The 13,016-nt window shown below is 41.0% G+C and overlaps 1 protein-coding gene across 1 annotated transcript in view; it reads right to left on the bottom strand.

Annotated features, from left to right (window-relative positions):
* LOC134528957 (uncharacterized) overlaps nt 1-12,298 on the bottom strand; it is a 272,913-nt gene extending 260,615 nt beyond the window's left edge. Inside the window, exons 1-2 of the mRNA XM_063362625.1 lie at nt 11,945-12,298; nt 9,201-9,834 (exon numbers count right to left, since the gene is read on the bottom strand). Of these exons, the coding sequence (XP_063218695.1) occupies nt 9,201-9,834; nt 11,945-12,298 (988 nt within the window). The remainder of the gene's footprint in view (nt 1-9,200; nt 9,835-11,944) is intronic.
* Nucleotides 12,299-13,016: the final 718 nt, after the last annotated feature.

Genomic DNA, 13,016 nt, shown 5'->3' with positions numbered 1-13,016 from the left:
CATGGCTTTATAAAATGTCTAGTATACCATAGATGAAAATAGAATTGTTAGTTGTTGACTTGAATTTCCTTGGATTGCTATGATGGGTAACAAAATATAATTTACCAAATAACTTACTTATTTGCATCCTTGTAAAATAAGTATTAACAGTTATCCCTTATTAACAACTATGCATGTGGGTTTGGAACATACAGGGAGCAAATGCTTCCCAGTATGCTTCACTGCACCTCGGAGCTTGAAGTGTGCCATATTAAGTGTTTCGCGTACTATTCCACAAAGCGATGCATTGACTTGTCCTGCTCATCATGTACTGTGCATCCCAACTTTATGTGCATCTGGCTAAGTGTGAAATGTTCTAAGCCACACAATGCTGAACTGTCCTGCCCTGCACTGGCTGTACTGCACTATACATCGATCTGTGTCTGGCTAAAGTTGTGTTGTGCTGTGCCACAAAGTGCTGTCCTGTCCTGGTCTTATCATCCAGACCTGAGGTTTACAGCCCAATGTGCATCTAACTGAATATGTGGTGTGCTGTGCCTTACAGAGCTGCTGCTCGTCACAGTTCTACCCATACTACAGCTCGCAGCTGTTTGAGCACCTAGCATTTTGTGTGTGTGCTGTGTCACAGAAAGCTGCATTTTCTTGTCCAGCTCTGACTGTACTTCAGTTTGCAGCTCGATGTGTGTCTAGCTAAGTGTATTTTTGCTGTGCCACAAAGTGCTGACCTGTCCAGCCCTTGTCTGACTGATATGCATCTCGCATCTCGATTACCTTCTGACTAATTACGTTGTGTGCTGGGCCACACAGTGCTCCCTTGTTATTTCCTTATCTGTCTGTACTACAACTCGCAACTCCATGTTCGCCTGTCCATGGTATAGTGTGCTGTGCCACACAGTGCGGCCCTGTCCTGCAATGCTCAGCCCATACTACGCCTCGCTACTTGATGTGCATCTGGCTAAGTGTGTGGTGTGCTACGCCACAAAGTGGTGCCCTGTCCTGCCATTCCCTGGCAGTACTGTGCCGCAAATAGATGTGCATCTGGCTAAGTGTGTGCTGTCCTTGGCCACACATTTATGTTTAGACCTGTCCTCTGCTCATACTATGCCTCGCAGCTCGATCTATATCTTGGTAAGTGTGTAGCATTGTGTGTCACACATTGCTGCCTGTCCTGATACAATGACAGCACACAGCAGTAGCCTATTTATGACTTGTGATGTTACAAGATGATGATTCCGCATGATAAACAGGTAAGGTTATATTTCTCTCGTGTTCTTAAATGCTTTTATCACTTTCAGAATTAGAATAAGATTGTTTCTTAATTAACTCTAAGCGACAAGAAGTGCACATTTTCATTCCATCTTCAATAATATCATTTAGCTTTTTCATCCATGGTGTGACATTCCTCAGGTTTTTAGTTACTCAATGCCTGTCTTTATTAAAAGGATTGCAACAATATTTACCCCACCGTTTATCCATTTGTATCTTATGAACTTGCACAGAGCACTTGTTCTTTCATAGACAACTCACAACACAATGACTGAAGACAAGAACCGTAGTTGGAGGAAGCTTACTAAGGGTTGCAAGCTGAGACAGGAAAGAAACATGTCACTGCTTAAGTAACTCCTGTTAGGTCCAGTTATATTTACCATAGAAACTATTATCACCCTATTTAGATCTAACTTTTGTTACGTAATTTTTATGGTATAATGGAGAATCAATTATTATTAAGATAAGTTTCATTAAAAATTTAGATAAGTTTTTTTATGTAACAAGTCTTGAATTAGCATAATTGTCACCTGCATCAATTTTCATAAAAAATCGTTTCAATATGATGCCACTGGAATACCAGCATTAAACTTTGTGCATAACTTTCTAAAGAGGTTTGGTATAAAATGTATTATTTTTCATTACAATTAAATATTACGATTTTTGTTTTTTATAAAAACCTTTTTTGAGTTCTTTGGAAAAAATATATAAAGTAATGTGATACACTCAAGTTATATTTCAAATTAAATCCCTTGTCATTCTAAAGAGAATGATACAAATTTGAGCTTTCTAGGACAAAATGTTACATGCTTTTAAATATTCCAAAACATTCCTACAAACTGTCTTTTTTGATTTTTCAAAACATTTTAAATCAAAAACGAACGTCAAAAAAATAGACGCATTTTTGGTCATACTGATGAGTAGCACACAATCACCAAATATGATACATTTTGAAAACCTCAAGGTTTAAAATAATTATTTTAATGGTTGATTTAATATTGAATGCCCCAATACAGTTACGTCTCAGGAGAAAATGTTTCGATTTGTTTCAAATTTTATGGAATTTTAACAAATTTTTCATTAACTTCTTTATTAGACAAAAATAATGTTTTCAAGGAGGTAGTTTCCAAGATGGTAGATTAAAACTTTTTTTAGGGAAAACTGTTGTTGGTGTTTGCATATAAAAACTCCACTTCAGACATAATGATATGAGTGCTCAATACCAATGCATAGAGTGAAATATGTACACATTGGACATATTGCCAACAATAGTTCATAAAAAATGGACATGGTGGTCTTTCTAAATTATTTTCTTTAGAATCAACAAATGCACAAAGCTGGTTTGCAATACATCCCTGTACAGTATCTAAAATTAATTCTTTATCTGAGAAATTTGACCTGCTGTATAATGGCCAGTTGCGCCATAAGAGTTCAGGCGTGATCTCAAGTCATTAGCTGGTTTGATCTTCGTTCGACCACATCTTCTGTTGCACCACTGAGTTGTGAGCGCTGAGCGAAGATCATTCGAAACTTCCGTGTGAACCGTCTCTCGGGTCGGTTCTTGGATCGACTCTGTGTCAGCAGATATGACCGGCATTTAATAAGATGTAAATGTTTGAGTATTATTATAAAAAAAATGCAGGTCATATATAACACAGGAATCAAAATCTTTACTTATAGGTACTACTTACAACCTCTTCTCACGCGAAGTACACATATTTTATAATGTATATAATGCTTGTTATTTTACTTTAAGTTTCAAATATTTTATTTCGTCATAATTATTTTCCATATTAAATATAGGGGATTTTGAATTCAAACAATATTTACATTTCCGACTTTAGTTTTGTATTAACTTCTAAATACCGGTATGTGTTTTCGGTTATTAAAATTAAAAAGATAAAAAGATTGTGCTGCTATCTGGTAATAAACGCATCAACCATTTGTTCGCCGAGTCAAAATCGATTGTAGCGACTCATGTCGTTCCAGCCCACCAATAGATATGCACCTAACATTTCATCGACATTGCTGCTACCTGTTAGAGATTGGAACTGTATGAGCCATAGTTCACGCAAGCTTAGATCTTGATGTGCCAGTATGTGCTGGCGCAACGTTTAGAAGAACGATCTTGAGACCATTCTTGGGCTAAGATCATTGGATCGCGGATCGACGAGCAGAATGGTGAAACTGGCCATTAGTGGTCAAAGCGTCTGGTTGGTGAGCCGAGGCCCAAGTTTCGGTTACCGGCCGGTAGGAGAGTTTCGCGGGGGAGATATTTCCCGTTGTGTTCAGGTCCGGGCGTTGTGTCTTGTCTCGCCGCTACACCGCGGAAGGCAGCGGCTATCCATCGCAGTATCATCTCGCCTGGCACCCCACAGCCAGTTCACGTGGAGATGGCAGGGGATTCAAGCTAGCGTCCGTGCCGATCGACACATCATCGTGATCAGAACAATCACGTGATGTAGACTCCTGTAAGTGTGATAAAAATAGAGTAAAGCAAACGTCGTGTATTCCCCGAATAATGTGATTGTAGCATTACAAAAAAAAGTATTTTGGAAATTTGTTTCCAGTGAAGTTTCTAGAAAAACACACTAAAGTTTTGATTGTGTGGTTTCACACTGAAAATTTTATCGCTATGTAACGTGAATCCCTAGACATAAAGTTGATTTTACATTAATGAATCTGGTGTCATTTCATAAGCAAGTGGTGTTTAAAAAATATTAATACATTCATGGACAATGCTAGTGTAATTTGAAGTAGCTCGGCTTCTGGGTTGTAGCCGTGTCCTTGGCGAATAATTCACCGACGTTTCGGTCGACATTGCAGTCACCATCATCAGGGAGCAGTTACCTACCTACCTAGGTAACTGCTCCCTGATGATGGCGACTGCAATGTCGACCGAAATGGCGGTGAATTATTCGCCAAGGACACGGCTACAACCCAGAAGCCAAGCTACTTCAGACAATGGCCGTGAAAGCCTGCGAAAATTGCTAGTGTAATTTTACTAAATATCAAATTATTTTTACTTGTTTTTCATATTTATCGTTAAAATACACCTACATGTCAGTGTTACGAAACCACCAACGGGCGAGAAGATTCGTGCTGTCACCAACAGCAGCCTGTATAGTCAAAAAATTAAGTATGTTTACAGAGTACTTCGTGGCTATCGCATGCTCATTTCAGTGCCTTCAGTCACAGGCGCTGATACCTGATCATCTTCAGCCATGACCATTGCTGTAGGTTAGCCACAATAAAATTTAACGCAAAATTAAATGCGATAAAAAACAGAGAAAGAATAACAGACCAGGGGGCTTATTCTAAGTTTCCAGCGTTTTCTATCGAAACATTTCGATATCGATTCCGACATATAGCTCTTTGGCCGATCGGCAACACACGGTTCCGAACGATCGTAATCGAAAGGTACTGAAATTGCTATTCTAAGCGCGGTATCGTTACGAGGCCTAACTATCTCGGCAAAGTTCGGGTTACGATTTCCCCCTCTACAATTTTTCTGGCAGCGAAGATGAGATTTGAAAACTGCAACATAACAACATAAAACACTTCATATTTCTAAAAAAAAAAAATTATAAATAAAAACACAGAGTTTATAAGATGTTTCAATGTTGATAAAAGTATTTATAAAAATCTTAAGTAATTTTAAAAGTGCTTGAGAAAGCACATAATACATACAATATGTACAAAGTACATAATAAATGTACAAATATCTTCAGTAATTACTGTTACCACTCGGGAAACGTTAATGGACGCGAAACTTAATTCCGATTAAGTGTTTTAGTAGTCCTACTCGCCGCAGCGCGCGCTACTGCCTCGCACTCCCGCAAGCCCTGCTGCCCTCTCGTGACTGTTAGGTCAACTACTTGAATAGCGCCCCAAAATCATACATATTCAATGCTACTGGGAACAAATTTCCTTTTAAAAAATATTAAAAACAATTGACACTTACGTAAAATATCGTAAAAATAGATCACGCCCAAAAATATACTATTTTCGACAATGTTTAACTATTTGTGTACACATAAATCGTGCATCCGTCATGATTTCAACTGGCTGCTAATTCCCGATCGGCAAAGGTTTTTCGACAGCAATTGTATACTCGAAACATACCGATCGTTGGCTTCCGAGAATCGAAAGGTTCCGAGTTGATGGATGTAACTTAGAATACCATATTGTAGAAAGCTTCCGATAATCGTGGCATCACGACCAGGAACTCTTTTCCGAGAAACTTAGAATAAACCCCCAGGCCTGCTCGCTGCCTCTGAAGCAGCGTCGGTTCCCAACTCCGGCGGAGTTTCCGCGACCCTCACCCGGCCGCTTGAAATGTGTCGCACACTTGTGAAAATAAGAATAATCCGCCCATCCGGTTGGGAGGAGATCCGGGTTTTAAATGAAGACGTAACGCTTATTTTTGGAATCCGGACATTCATCCTATCCAGGTACCTGAGCGACAGCACAACTTTTCTACTATTCGTGTATTTTGGTGGAGTACACTCAGTTTCCCTAAAGGCGAAATGCCTAGCTTCGTTTAGCCTAATGGCGTTTTACCTTAATTGCGTTTAACCCTAACGGCGTTTTAACCTAATGGCGTAATGGCGTTCTTCCTAAAATATAACACTTTTGATATGCCTATTTGCATCCAGCTTTACTTCTTACTTCCGAACGGCGTTTTGCCTAACTAACTCTCCATAACGGCATTTTGCACAAGGCTTGGGCAAATCGCCGCCATGGGGCAGCGCGCCAGCTGGTCACCGGTGGAGACGTGGGACGCGCTACAGTCTGGGCAACTGCGTGAAGCTATGCCACGCGTCTCATCACTCGTGTGGGTCACGCGCGCTGCCTGGTGGCTTGCACGCCTGGTCCTCCCGCGCATGCGCAAGTGCTGGCGCGCCGACATCCTAGCCTCACACGCGCGAGCTGGAGACACAACGCGACACACCGCGTGATTAAATATGCGCCGGTCCCTCCGGGGCGTTTGTTTTGTGTCTTTCTTCGGATCATTCTCGATTGATTTCAAGTAATTTCACGAAATTACTTCAAATCCTGTTTTATGTCGATGAGCTGGACAAGCCAATCTTATAAGCTTTTTGATGAAATTGTCTTTCTTAAATCTTAGCTGGCGGTTTATCACCGGGAGAATGATAAATCGTTTTCACCTTATCCCTGGTACGGAACGCCAGGATATCGAGAGCAATACGATAATGGATAGCATTCTCTGATGGTGCACAAGGAAATCAGTTGTGTACGATATCAAATTAATTTGGAAAAATTATAACCTTTACGTTTCATTGCACTCCGTGATGAAGCGGCCGTACGTAAACATTGCGAGGATATTTTGTCAGCTAAAAAGCGTATACGTTAACAAGTAAAGCCGCACAAATTACATTTTCTTTTAATTATTTTAAGATGATTTTAATGCTCAATTGCACACGTGCCAACTGAATGCGGCTATTTTGATTGGCTGAACGGGAAGCAGATGAAAGTCAGAAGGAAAGAAATTGGATATTTCAAGTTTGTTCCCGGGCGTCTTCCGTCAACCCGCCGTCAATTGTGGAGCGGTGCGGCTGTTAACCTTGTTTTATGTTTCCGGCCGTCAGTCCCGTTCGTTCACGGTCCGTTCCCGGGTTAGCGTGGATTCGGCTTCAGGATTTGCATCCACCCATCCTCGAGTGAGATTACTTCACATCGCAGTATGCACGGTTGTACGTGTATGTTACTAAAACTTAGTGACTTCCGACGCAACCAAGTGATATGACTAAATACTTTCAAAATAATGTTAAATCAAGACTTATTTTCATTCCATTAGAATGATTGCGGTCTTGTAACCAAAGAGTGGATATTCTGAATGTTCACTGGCCTACCGACCCAATCGGTGCTGTCAAGAGAGAAGAGGATCGCTACGCCTGCGTGTCAGTCAACTTACGTGCTGCTGGAGTATTCCAGAGAAGACGTGGAAATGCTGGAGCGGGCAGTTTGCTGCTTTGCGTCGTGGGCCGAGGAACTGGAGCAGTCGCGTTTCTACCTCGCTGCTATGTCTCAGTTACTTTACATCTGTGCGTTATAGACATATCAGGTACTAAACTCGCTGAGGCAAAGCTTGTGCGTATTATAAGCCTTTTTTTTATAACTAAAAGCGGGAGATAAATGATATTATGCATCATGTACTATGGTTTTTTTTCGAAATGACTACAATTAATAATAAATATTTAGTTTTGACTGTATTAAAAATTAAATTTAACAACTAAAAAACTCAAAAAAATGTCCTTAGCTTTGGAATTGAAAACAAAAAAAAAACAAAAAGAAGTTAATTGCTAAGGCTGATTGAAGTATCATCATAACATGATCCATCAATCAACTAACTAATAATTTTTACTAAACGTTTCATATTTTTTTGTGCTGAAGATGTATGGTTACGGTATTTCGAAAACGAAATTTTGAATATTTTTGCTAAATAACGTATTTTCTCCAACACAAAGATTGTGTAAATTCTATCTTTGTTTGTGTGGAATAGAATAAAAACCAACCATGTATAAAATAATTTTATCATTGCGTAAACTATAGTAACTATTATGTGTCCAATAACACATATACTCTGAAAAGTTAAAAAAAAAAAAAAAAAAACCTTCAATGACTGCATCAAGGTTTTTTTTTTCTTTTATTGAAACGTTTTTGTTTAGTTTTATAAAAAAATTGCCAATTTCTCTCAATGCAAATAAATTAAAATTCATAAACGTGTATGAACTATATCAACTATTACATTCCTATCCTTCCCAAGATAACATCAATTTATATTCAAAAAAATTATACACTTTTTTCCAAACTTTTTGTTTGAAGAAATAAAACCTTTGTATCCTATTTCAAAAAACATTCAAGTATTATACTGAGTCATTTTAAAAAATATTTCTATGAATTTCCAGTTAAAGCAATCTACATTTTTTTTTCTAAGCATATAGTCTATTCATGACGTTTAAGCTCATATTCACAACATTAGCAGTTGTAGTTTTCACGGAATGAAAAATATTTTGTTTCATTATTGTTAACAGAGATAGTTTAAATAAAGTTTTCATGATATTTCATTTGTTATGAGCCTTATCAGTTACAAGAAAGTTTGTCAGAGAAGAAGAATATGTATTGCAATATCTGCGGCGCAGGAGATCAGCTGATCTCATTTTATTTTGCAATGATCCTTTGAAAATATTAAAAATACAATTTAAAAAAAATACTATCATGTGGTTCTCGTATACTTCTGTTCAAAGCGTTGCTTATTTTATCACAAATGACGCCTTTTATACCCTGGTTAAAATAACTTTTCCCTTTGGTTCTATTAAAATTTGGTTCAATTTGACTAAATAGTCAAAACTAAGAAATGTTGGTGAAATATTTTGTAATTTTGAAAATACTGAATAATTAAAGACCTAATAATTTTGCGATATACTTGACTAAAAGGCTAGTCTCCACATGAATAGATATAATATAGGAATTTCTAGCTGTCCGTTGGCTTCCGCTGTGTTGGATGCCATCTTGGTCTTTGAGTAGAGACACACGGAATACACCCACTGGAGCGATACGTACACATTTATCATTGGCTAGCGGTCTCGAATGGTAACAAATGAACGGCCGTTCGAACAAACAAGCAGGAAAAAAAACCGCAGAAGTTTGAAGGGGTGTGTGGTGGTATAGGGATACTTACGTACGTCGTCCAACCTATGTATACAGAATGATGTGCTGGAAAACAACATGAAATACCTTAGCGATATATATCGTAACACCTACACTTGATTCATTTATAAACTTTAATTTGTGTATGTACCAGAACTGTTAAGTTAATTATATTAATGGGTCAGTTGCCCTAAGACCTTGTTAGAGGCAGTGTTGAGGGCCTCTCCAAAAGTGTAGAGTAGCGGTGGTTCGGCACTCACCGCATTCGGAACACAAGACGGCCTGCAACTGGCGCACGGTCTGGCGCGAGCGACGCAAGGGCTCGCCGAGCGGCGAGTAGCCCAGCGCGTCTCCCGCGCCCACGAACACGATGTAGGCGCCGGCGCGCGAGATGCTCGCGCGCAGTGGCTCGCCGGGCTCGCGGCACGCGGGGTGCGCGTGCTCCGAGAAGTGCAGCCGCACCGTGCCGCCGGGGAAGTCCTGGCGCGCGCCCTTCCACACGCGCCGCACCACGAAGGTGGCGTTGTAGGCGCCGCGCCGCACCACGCTGCGGGACCGCACCGCGCCCTCGAACACCTTGGCGGCGGCGAGGGCGCGCGCGGCGGCGCTGCAGGCGCGGGGGCGGGCCTGCGCCGCCTCCACCGCCTCCACCGCCGCCAGCAGCAACAACAACGAGCACCACAGCAGCCTGCGCCGCGCCGCCATGCTGCTCCTGGCTCCTAGCTGGCGCGCCCTGGCGCCGCGCGCCGCCACCGCATCACTGGCGCGCACCCGCACGCTCGCACAGCCGCACACTCGCGCCTCGCGCACCGGCCTCCGCGCGCTCCCTGCTCGCACTGGCGCTGCGCCCCGCCGCGGGAGGGGTGGCCGCCCCTCCTCCCCCCACCCGCCACCCTGCCACCACCCCTCGCAGACACTCCCGCGCGTGTCACAACTAGTCACCCCGCCGCGCCGCGCCGCGCCTATCGTGCAGCGACCGTGCTGACAATCAGCTCTCAGTCGCGCCCACGGGCGCACAAGTCAACGAAACAGATTAGTTAATTCTACTGATAAATGAATCCAAGAAAGAAACATGTATTTATGCAACAAAAATTTCCCTTTAAACAATGTAAAATGAAAATAAATTTTGTTTGTTTGTAATGAAGCATTTAACGTTGTGTGTAGGCTTGGGTTATATAAATTTATGACAAAGCGCTTTTTTTTTATTTCATATTTTCAAAATATTACGGTCTGCAATAACAACCAGCTTTAAATTACTGTCACCCTAATAAATTAGAAAATACGACTTTATTCATATATACATCGCAGTTACAAGCAAAATTCTAACCACTGGCAGCAAAAATCGTTTTTACATGTGACATATTTTAAAGTGAGAACTATACTCGGTCATTTAGTTTGTCTAGACGTTTTCCACTAACCGTTTAAGACTTGATTATACGAATATTTATATGTATATAAAAAAGCATTTTTGTTTAAACTAATGTAAGTTCAATCAATTTTTTGTAACATTTTTTTTTTCACTAAGCTATATAAAAAAAAATTATTCAGTGCATTTCTTTTCATATTGAATGAAACTCTACTAAAAGTGGAAAGTAGCTTGGCTTCTGGGTTGTAGCCGCGATGTAACTGCTCCCTGATGATGGCGACTGCAATGTCGACCGAAACGTCGGTGAATTATTCGCCAAGAACGCGGCTACAACCCAGAAGCCAAGTTACTTTAGACAATGGCCGCGAAAGTCTGCGAACATTATCTACTAAAAGTGATTTGGTTGTACAACAGTGCTCATCTTAAAGACTGTCTACACAAATAAATTAGGTTCAGTACGCTTGTGAAGAGAAGGTTTCCACAAGCTACCGACTTAGTTTTTTGGGTGTATAGAAACAAATTTCTAATATTTTCTCTTTTCAATTTATTTTTTTTAATGGCTTCATTTCTCAACCATTTGTTAGAGTCTGCATCAGTGGTGGCTTTAATAAATGCGACATTCAAGAGAATTGTAAATTATTTTTTTCATCTTGGATGAAAGATTCCCAAGTGATACAACAGAGCACTGCGTGTGTTCCGCGCCTTTGTGCGAGCCAGTAAACCCGCCTTCTCTCCAAACAAATACCACACCCTACCCATGCAGTGGTTAGCAGCAGGAGACAACACATCAATTCAACTGTAACACTAACAATCAGCACAGAAGCTATGCCATTTATAAAACCCCGTAAAGTCGTGAAGTAAGACAAAGAATTGCACTGGAAATCATATAAAAATCCAAAACTATAATCTTCCACGAAATTTATATTTTTTTCCACAAACGTAAGTTTCTAAATATTTAACAGGATGGCCCCAAAACTCTTCAATTTAAAACTTTCCTGATAAATATTCTCAAATAATATAAAATATTTTTTTAATACTTGGAAGAAATTCTCACCTTGCAAAAAAAATATTCACTGCCTACTTGACTTAATAATAAAAAGAGTTGGATACGTAAAGAACACTTTTCGTTCAATCAAAAGTTTTCACTGCCTTTCTTGGAAGAAAAAGTTCCCATAGCTCGCAGTGTTTCTAGTAAAATAACTTTAGCAAAAAAAGAAATAAAGTTATATAACTCATTTAAAGCTTTTGTTACACATTCTTCGTGATAATCTGTAAGTCACTAACTACGGATAAAAAATTTATGTGCACCAACACGATTAAAAAATAAGTAACGCACTCGTCGAGATTTATTTAAGTTAGCAGTCCTCGAATACATTATAAAATTCTGATACAACGAAAATTATTCAATTCCACTAGTAAATCAATTATTTTATATTAATTGTCTAATGTGAGTACATAAGCGGCACGGTACATTTTGTGGAAAGGAGGGGCTAGCTCAAACTTTAACTACCCGATTTCTTGAGAGCCAGTCTACACGAGCCTCAGTTAATGCGAGTAGTTAGTTGGTTGCCTCTCCTTCCAACCTTGGGCGTGCAACATGGGCATCTATCGCGGCTCCCTTACCAGACGCGAACTAACCTGCTCCTCTGGTGGGCGGAGAACCGGCAACAGCGCAACCGTCCAGGATCCCCGAGCACCAATCAGCACCGCCACTCCAGAACTCTCTCTGTAGCGCCGCCCCTCCAGCTGACAGCCGGCTCCTGCTTCCAGAAGGGCGCCAGTCCTGCGCGCATTCTCGGAAGAGCGCGCGAAGAGGGAAGGCAGTCCCCTGCCACAATGCCGCCTCGTCACGCATCGCCACAGAACAGAAGCATCAAGCATGGCAACCCTGTGCACAGCCGCCACGTGTGACTCGCCCACGCCTGGATGACACGACATGTCTATTTCGACATCAACCTGTTCATGGCTCGATATGATTTCCGAGGGCGACATGTCGAGACTGAGTCGTCAATATCCATGTGTTTGATGTTTGAAAAACACTTTCTATTTCCATAAGAAGCAGATAAAATATATGGCGATTGAAATAATAAAATCCTAAAGTGAAACTTCCCATAGTGGTAGCGAAAACAACACGTTAAGACCGACACCTTGAGACCGACTCTTCGAAGGTGATATCTCGAGGCCGAACTCTTGACACTTAAAATGTCGAAGCCGACACTTCAAGACCGATATGCCGATGTCAACATTTTTTATACAATCGATAATATTGTCGAGACCAACATGTCGAACGTTCATTGGCATGGTAAATACGTCGATGTTTGACATAAAATTTACGTGGGTTCGCAGCCCGGCCGGTGTCTGGGGACTCGGGCAGGACGCTACCCAACATCGCTTGGCGCCTGCGAGTCGCCAGAGCATGCAACCTGCAAAACAGCGTGCTGTCGCTGGTCGCGGTTGTCGCAGGGGCAAGCAAGTCGCCTCGCAGTTCAGTGACCCTGAAGACGCGCTGAGAAATTCCTCCGAGGAAAATCGCATACTCTGCCACTCTAGCGTAACAAGTGTGGAGTGAATTCCCACGCAGCCTACTTGCCTCTCTTCGACGTAAACTGATCATCACACGGATACTGTAAATCGCAGTAACCCAAGTTTAACAAATATTATCTACAAAACCTGATTTTTTTTAATTTTTATGTCTCGTTGATACCGAGGT

The sequence above is a fragment of the Bacillus rossius genome, chromosome 2, assembly GCF_032445375.1.
Source record: "Bacillus rossius redtenbacheri isolate Brsri chromosome 2, Brsri_v3, whole genome shotgun sequence".
Classification (NCBI taxonomy): Eukaryota; Metazoa; Arthropoda; class Insecta; order Phasmatodea; family Bacillidae; genus Bacillus; species Bacillus rossius.
Note: the sequence above shows the minus strand (reverse complement) of the source record. Positions and strands in the feature narration are given on the sequence as shown.